The 8553-nt window shown below is 55.3% G+C and overlaps 1 protein-coding gene across 6 annotated transcripts in view; it reads right to left on the bottom strand.

Annotated features, from left to right (window-relative positions):
• Positions 1-906: 906 nt before the first annotated feature.
• WDFY4 (WDFY family member 4) overlaps positions 907-8553 on the bottom strand; it is a 187041-nt gene continuing 179394 nt past the window's right edge. For all 6 annotated transcript variants that reach the window (XM_075934641.1, XM_075934642.1, XM_075934640.1 and 3 more), the window contains 3 exons: positions 7243-7330; positions 2510-2621; positions 907-1732 (listed from right to left, as the gene is read on the bottom strand). In XM_075934641.1, the coding sequence (XP_075790756.1) occupies positions 1666-1732; positions 2510-2621; positions 7243-7330 (267 nt within the window). In that variant the 3' untranslated portion in view covers positions 907-1665. The remainder of the gene's footprint in view (positions 1733-2509; positions 2622-7242; positions 7331-8553) is intronic.

Genomic DNA, 8553 nt, shown 5'->3' with positions numbered 1-8553 from the left:
GGGGCTCCTTGGGCTTGGACTTTCCGTCAACTACTCGATTAGTCGATAAGGGGGCGGTCGTTATCCGGTTGCGCGTCTCCTTCTGAAATGTACAAGTGCCGCTTGCAGCGTCTGTACATTTCAAAGGGAGAGAGGCAGCGGGAACCCGCACCGGGCTGGAGCAAAGCGGCCACTGGAACAGGTTCCTCTCTGTGCTTCTTCCCTGGAAATGTACAAGAGCCGCAGGCGACTCATGTACATTCCACAGGGAGAGGAGCATCAGCGGGACCAGCTCCAGCAGGATGGTTCAATCCCTGCTCGTGCCGTTTCCCCTCTGCCTAACCCTGCCCCCCATGGAAACGGTGGGGAACCGGCTTTTAAGATGCCTCCCCCAGCATTGACTCGTGCTCCCGCCTTTGCTGCCTCTCTCAGACAGGGAGCAAGCGGCGGGGGAGAGGAGGAGCAACTAGTCAAGTTCTTACTCGACTACCCGATAAGCATTTGCTAATCGGGTAGTCGAATAGCCTCTTACATCCCTAGGCGGAACCGGCCCTGGGCCGTGTGTCCCCACTCCTGGGCCGTGTCCCCCCACCCCTGCTATATGGACTGACACCCCCACGCACCACTAACATCTTGATTGCACCCGGATCAGCTTGTCCCCTGGAAACCCAAATACCCACCCACAAGCAAGACTGTTTCGCAGCGCACCGCTGGGTTCCCGTGTAAACGCCATTGGAGTCAGGAGGGGGGTTTTACCCGCCCAAGCGTATGCCCAAATACATCTGCCAGGCTCAAAGGTGCCACCGGACGCCCTGTGGTTTTAGCAGAGGCAGACTCACACGATGCCCCCTCTGAGACATTCCAGCGTGAAGAGCATCCCGCATCCCAGCTGCAGGGCTCCGGAGCCACGTTTAACACACACACACGCGCGCACAAACAGCTGGACTTTATTTAGTGCAAAACTCGCTTTGTACAGGGGCAGTTCACGTGCCGTTCAAATGCAGGGGCCGAGGAGGATCAGTTTTAAACACACGTCAACCGCAGTCACCTGCTGCGTTCTGTACAGCGGCCCCGACTCCGGAGCGGGTCCCATTGCAGCGGGGTACAATTCCCGTTGCTTTCCCCGGCAGCAGGATGGGAGACCTGGTCTCGCCAGGGAGAGGTGGCCGATAGAGCACACGCGCTGCAGTGCACCGGGGCAGGGATTCTCACGGGCGATTTCAGTAAGGAGGATCTGGACTCTCGTACCTGATTACTCTTAAGAGCTGTGGCAGAGGATGCCAGATGCTTCATCTGCTCCCAAACTGACCCTACAGCCTTTTCCGATTTGTTTCACTGCACCACGGGTGGCGGGTGTCAAAGGCAAGAGCGGAGGAAGGTTGGTGCCGCGCTATTCCAGGCTGGGACGCTACCCTGGGGCCGGGTAAAGTGCCAGCGACCACATTGGCGGGGGCTGGACAGGGGCTAGCAACAGCCAGAAGGGTGCGAGGCTGAGCTCCGGTGGGCTAGAAGGGAAGGGGCTTGGCCGGATGGGGGAGGACCTGGGGGGCTTGTCTCCCCCTCCACGTGGTCACCCCCTACCCGTGCAGTCCACTCCGCCTTCCGACTCTTGTAGACACTGCAGGGCAATTTTCTTTCCATCCACAGACACCAGGCAGGGCCGGGGACAGAGTTCCTTGTTTCTTCCTACCCTTCCACGGCCCAGCTGTAGATCCGGCCCCTCTCGTCGCCAACCAGGAGCCTGGAAGAATTTCTTGGGAGAGAAAAGAAGAAAGAGATCGCTCAAGTCAGCTAGAGCCAGGCCCAAGCTCCCAGAAGCGGCAGCTGGTTTCAGAGACCGTTTCCCAGAGTTCAGCGGGGTTTGTATCCAAGGTTTGGGTTGGCCGGCGAGATCAAGATTCATTCAGCTCCCGTGCAACCACGCACCACTCCCAACACGTGGGGTTTGCCCGGCAATTCTAGCATCAGAGTTCTCCAATGAGGGACTGTAGCGGCTTTCTCCCCTGACCTCTCTAAACCTCCAAAGGCTGAGAAGTTCAGGGCACAGATCCCCCCCTCCTCGGGTTCCCCAAGTCTCCGCGATCCAATGAGGCTGTTTTTACAGAGTCACTGAAGTGCTGCCACTTCTGGAGAGGAGCCCGGCGGCCGTGGCCCCGCGCACAGTGATATTAGAGGGCAGGAGATGGGGCTGAACGCTTGAAATGATGGAAGATCGGTAGTGAGGCCACCGATGTTCCCTGAAACCTGACCCCAATCCAAGAACTTCTTCATTTCGGAGACTAAAAGCACAGCATCTTTATGGAGCACGTCTGGTCACATCTCCCCGAAGACGGCTCCAGTGGCCCCGAGCCCTGTATCGGGACCGCGGTTTCACCCTGCTTCTGCCTCTTTTTAGGACAGATGGATTTTACTCGGGTATTTTCACACACAATAAAAATCAGCTGCAGCTCAGATCAAGCGCCTGGAATCACGGGGATACGACGTCGCCCCCTGCTGGACAGAAGACACGCGGCAATGGGCGTGACCCTACCTGGCTACCGCAAGAGCCGTCACTGCGGGATTGTTCTTAGCCGGTTTCCCAGTCAAGGCGAGGCCGAGGTTCAGCTCCCGGCAGAGCAGCAGCTGCTGCCCCAACGCGTTACCTGCAACGCGAGTTCAGAATAACTATTTAGACCCCGTTGGCTCGTGGCGGGGATTATTTACGGTCAGCAAGTTGTGAAGTTGAGGACAAATATATTTAATCTTGGCCGGCGCTGTTGCGGAATAGGCCCGTCCCAATTTAATTTGCAGCTATGATAGTTACATGTGCTGACGTGCGGCTGTACCAATTGTGCGCTAAATTGGATTTGTGCATTATTGCTTTCTAAATTGCATGCCTAGTTCAGCAAAATTGTTCATCAGTGTTTACTGGCTCTGTGCTTAATAAGATGCCCCAGAATACCTTGCTGCCAGGATATAATGCAGCCTGTAATTGCCTACTAAAAAGAAATTACATAAAGCCTCGGTATCATCAACTTATCGAAATCTGCTCATTACAGAACCAATAATTAAATGTGCGTCCACACACATAGACACACCCCCCCAACGACGCAACTCCGTCATTGTTACTTCCGTCTTCTGAAGGGCCACCTTGCGGATTAATTCGATTCCTTGTAATTGGGTAGACTGAGAAGTGGGAATAGCAGGCCACCTCAAATCATCAGGAAGCCCCTTGAGGAATTTTCGGGAGTGTCTCCTTGCTGTAATTTAACTTCACGACGGGCTAATAATTAACAACACTGCCACAGGTGGATGCACGGGTGAGAAAATGAATGCGTGAAAGCGTGTGCGTGTGTTCAACAGCTCCTCTTTCGAGATGCCTGGCTGGGGGGGCCTTGCTCACGTACTCAGGGACGGGTTTAAATGATGGTCGGATGGGCAGGAATCTCAGGGATGGGAGGAGGTTTCTTCTTCCTCCGCAGCCGGGTGTGTGGTTTGCCTGTGGGATCCTCTGGGAGTGTCTCACCTCATCACAAGAATGGTCAGACTAGGTCAGACCAAAGATCCATTAGCCACTGTGGGCAGACTGTCTGCCCACAGTGGCTAATGCCAGGTGCCCCAGAGGGAAAGAATAAAACAGGGAATCATCCAGTGATCCCTCCCCTGTCACCCATTCTCAGTTTCTGGAAAACAAAGTCTAGCGACACCATCCCTGCCCAGCCTGGCTAACAGCCATGGATGGACCTAACCTCCATGAATTGATCTGGTTCTTTTCTGAACCCTGTTAAAGTCCTGGCCTTCCCAACATCCTCTGGCAAAGAGTTCCACAGGTAGCCTGTGTGTTGCGTGAAGAAAGACTTCCTTAAATCAGCTACCTATCAATTTCATTTGGTGACCCCCAAGTTCTTACGTTATGGGAACAAGTAAATAACTTTTCTTTATTCTCTTTCCCCGCACCAGTCACAATTTGATAGACCTCATCATCTCCCCACGTAAGTTACTCTTTTCTAAGATGAAAAGTCTCGGTCTTTTTAATCTCTCTTCATATGGCAGCCATTCCAAACCCGCATCATTTCTGTTGCCCTTTTCTGAACTTTTCCAATGCCAAGATATCTTTTTTGGATGAGCAACCACATTTGTACACAGTATTCAAGCTGTGGGTGTACCATCGATTTATATAGAGGCAATAAGAAATTCTCTGTCTTCTTCTCTATCCCTTCTTAAATTATTTTTAATGGGAGTCTCCTCTTAGGACATGAAGGGGGGGGGAGAGATGCTAGAGGTCTATACAATCATGACAGGTGTGGAGAAAACTTTTCCTTATGTTATGGGAACAAGTAAATAAGAACTAGGTCACCAAATGAAATGAATATGAATAGGCAGCAGGTTTAAAACAAACAAAAGGAAGTTTTTCTTCACACAGCGCACCGTTAACCTGTGGAACTCCTTGCCAGAGGATGTGGTGAAGACCAGGACTTTAAAGGGTTCAAAAAAGAGCTAGATAAGTTCATGGAGGTTAGATACAGCAATGGCTGTATGGGTAGGATGGGTAGGAATAGTGTCCCTAGTCCCTGTTTGTCTGGGAATGAGTGACAGGGGAGGGATCACGTGAGGATTCCCTGTTCTGTTCATGCCCCCTGGGGTACCTGGCATTGGCTGCTGTGGGCAGACAGGACACTGGGCTAGATGGACCTTTGGTTTGACCCAGTGTGGCCGTGCTGATGTTCTCTCTCCCCCTCACACACAGGTTAAAATGCCCTGGGAAAATACCAGCCCTAGCAGGCCATTGGCTGCGGTACCTGTCAGATCAGGGCTGTTTGCCTCTGATTGCTTTTATTCCCACGCCAGGCAGCGCGGTAGCTTTCAAGGCATCCTCAGCCGCCAGCTCACAGCTCCACTGCTAATAGCTTCACCAGCCGCTCCGCAGAACCCAGTGGAGGCGGGGCGGGGGGGGGGGGGGGGAGATGGAAAATAAACCTGTGCTCCAGGGGCCCCCTGCTGGCCTCCGCTGGCCTTGAAAAGCCTCCTGCTTCATTGTGGGTGGCAAAGACATCCCTAAGCCGGTCCCTCCAGCCAGGTGCCACGTGTGGCCTGGCTCCTTCCCGGCCTCAGGCCAGGGCGCTTTCTCACAGCCAGCAGGGCCGATGTCACGGCAAGAGGCTCCGTGGTGCCCCGAGCCCTTCGGCCCTTCTGCGGCTTATTAAGCACATGACGTGTATTGAGCTGCTAAGCTAGAGCTCGCGTAGCCGGGGCCTGATCCTGCCTGGGGACTGAGCATCTCCGGGCGGTTCAGGACGCGAGGTCGCCGGCGGAGAGGCAGTGCGGCGCTGACTCTGCCCAAGCCTTGCTAAAGGAACCAGGTCTCCCGGGTTCCCGGCCGGCACCGCCACCAGCTTGATCCCCGGGCCCGCCCGCTGGTGCTGCGTTCTGATCCGTGCGTGGCGGTGCGCCAGGGGGTCGGGAGCAGCGCGCAGACCGGTCTCCTGGACAGGGACAGCCGCAGGGGGCATCGGAGTGGGAGGAGACCGGGGCGACAGCAGGAGGGGCTGACTGCTGCCAGCGAGGGGAAAGGCCTGGAGTCTGAGCCGTGGGTATCCCCCAATAATCCTGGTGCCCCCACGCACTGCAAAACCCCCACAAGGTTCCTGCCAATCTGACCAGGGGGAGAATTCCCCGCTGCCCCCTCGATGGGGATCAATTAGACCCTGTGAGTGGGAACCTGCCAGCCACGCCCCCGAGAGAAAATGTTTCGTGCCTCCTCCGAGCCCTGCCCTGCCCCACCCAGTGTCCGTCGCCCCCCGTGACGTATCACGGGAGGGGCATAAACGGGGAGGACGCCCCCTTCCTGGCACCTGGCTAGAGGAACCCCCCAAAGCCTGAGCTTTAGGAACATGAGGTGAAATCCAGACATGAGCCACGAGGGAGGGGGGCTGAATCCTGCCGTGCCCCCCACAAGCAGCCCTGGCATGGGAGTCGCACTCATCAGCTGTCCAGCATCTGGCTCTCTCTGGCTCAGGAGAAGGGTTTGGGAATGGGAGCCCGTAGGGACAGAGAAGCTGGCAGACCCCTCTCTCCTGCTCCCGTCGGAAAGGCGTGCTGAATAGGAGACTCACGGTCCCCCTGTGGATCTGAATTCGACCCTGTGACCTCCCCTGCGAGGGCGTTCTTGGCTAGGGCCGGCGTGGACCTCCGCTTGGGAGGAACTCCGGAGCCAGGGATGGGACTGTACGGTCAATAAGGAAGTGCTATTTACACCGCATCACACAAGAACTTGGGGTCACCAAGTGAAATTAACAGGCAGTGGGTTTAAAACTAACAAAAAGAAGTATTTCCCCACATGACGCACAGTTCACCCGCGGAACTCCTTGACAAAGGATGTTGCGAAGGCCAAGACTATAACAGGGTTCAAAAATGGGTCCATCAATGGCTATTAGCCAGGATGGGCAGGGATGGGTTAGGGATAGGGTCTGTTTGTGAGGGGCTGGGAAGGGATCACGTGATGATTCCCTGTTGTGTTCACTCCCTCTGGGGCTCCTGGCATTAGTCACTATTAGAGACAGGACACTGGGCTAGATGGACCTTTGGTCTCACCAGGTCTGGCCGTTCCTGTATTCGCCCAGAACGCTCTGCCCTCAACTGCAGCAGTCCAGAGAGACACCTTGAGATTCGGGACAGGCCCAGAGATGGAGGGGATGGGACGATGGGCGGGGTGAAGGCACCGGGAAAGCCCGGAGGCCGATGACCGTGGCATGGCTGTCATGTGCCTCTGGTGGCCGCGAGAGCGGCTACCCTGCCCCACGGCTCCCACGGCAGTTATCAAGATGAACTCAATCCAGCCCAGGAGCTGGGTTTCAAGCCAGGGCACGTGCTCCCCATACGGCGGGAGAGACCTTCCTTGTGTCTGTAGCAGCTGGCAACCCGCACACTTGCTGACACCGGGACAGATTGGATCTGGCTCCAACTCTGCTCTTCACTCACTGCTGGCCACGGGTAAAAGGTCCCGCCCCGGTGCCAAGCGAGGCTCCAGATGCTTCTACCGAGCCCGTCTCCCTTGGTTTGGAGCAGCGATTGCAACATTTGGCCCTGCCAGAGCCAGGATGTCACACAGGCCGGAAACATCAGGACCTTCACCAGGTGGGATCCGGGCTGCGCTCTAGCAAGGTTTGGTGGGGGATGGGGAAGGAGGGTTCCTCAGTTTCTCTGACTCTCACCCCCTGTCCTAGCCGTAGCCGCTTGCAGGAGAACGACCCACCAGCCTTTCGGCTTTGGGCCGTAACGCTGTACCTTGGTCATCCAGGTCTTCTCTTGCAGCTTTTGGTGACCTTGATCCAACATCCTGGCCTGAGCCTTTGGCATAGTCTGTCTTCCATACCTGTGTGGGTGAAAAGGCGGGATTAGAAACTGGGGTGGTGTAAGCAAGACAGACATCAATTCTGGGCCTCAAGGGGCATCTGGCTTTGTCTGCACAACAAGGTGGAGCCACATGGCAGCCATCTATCCAGTGGCAGTCGACTTATCATGTCTGCACAGATGCGACAAATCAATCTCCGAGTGCTCTCCCATCGATGTCGGTACTCCAGCAAGACGAGAAGAGAACCCGCCGTCGATGGGAGAGCAGCCCCTGTTGATTTTACAGCACGCAAGGGGCCACGGTGAGGACGCCAACATCAGCGACGCTATCTGCGTCCTTGAAGTCGATCGCCGGCGCTGGTAAGCGTAGGGCACAGAGTCAGGGCAATGGTGCAAGGGCCGGATCAGAGGTTGGGACTACGCTGTCCCTGTTCAACTGCCAAGCATGTGCGGGAGAGCTAGACGGGGATGTTCTTGGGTTTAGAATGGTACTTCCCATGTTAAAGTTCCACCAGCAGCCCGCAAGTAGGCTGAGAGCGATTTCCTTGTCTCCGACGGCGTGTCCTCCCCTTTGGACACACTCACTTCTGAGACGCAGCGTTATGTTTGTCTTTGCCCCTAACCAGCCTGAACAGCATTTTTCACACAAATCCTCGGAAGGACAAGACGTCTCTGGAAGGATGTTGCTCCCAAACCTTCCCCTGGTCGGGTACGTCTAGACTACATGGATCCGTCGACGGAGCCATGGGGATTTGTTTGTTCGGCAAAGGGAAATGAAGCCGCGATTTAAATAATCGCGGCTTCATTTAAATTTAAATGGCTGCCCCGCTCTGCCGATCAGCTGTTTGTCCGCTCAGCGCGCTAGTCTGGACGCTCCCCTGCCGACGTGAAAGCCCTTTATCGACCTCCCCAGTAAACCTCATCCTACAAGGCATAACGGGGAGGTCGATAAAGGGCTTTCAGGTTGGCCCCGGAGCATCCAAACTAGCACGCTGAGCCGACAAACAGCTGATCAGCTGTTTGTCGGCTCAGCGCGGCAGCCATTTAAATGTAAATGAAGCCGCGATTATTTAAATCGTGGCTTCATTTCCCTTTGCCGATCAGCCTAATCTACATGGCTCCATCGACAGAGCCATGTAGTTTAGACACAGCCTTCTAGAGCAGGTGGAAAACAATGGACTGGAACTTTTTTTCCCCAACACCCCTGGCTTTTTTGATGAAGGAACTGTTTCATCCTTCAGTCTG

Source organism: Pelodiscus sinensis, chromosome 8, assembly GCF_049634645.1.
Source record: "Pelodiscus sinensis isolate JC-2024 chromosome 8, ASM4963464v1, whole genome shotgun sequence".
Lineage (NCBI taxonomy): Eukaryota > Metazoa > Chordata > Testudines > Trionychidae > Pelodiscus > Pelodiscus sinensis.
Note: the sequence above shows the minus strand (reverse complement) of the source record. Positions and strands in the feature narration are given on the sequence as shown.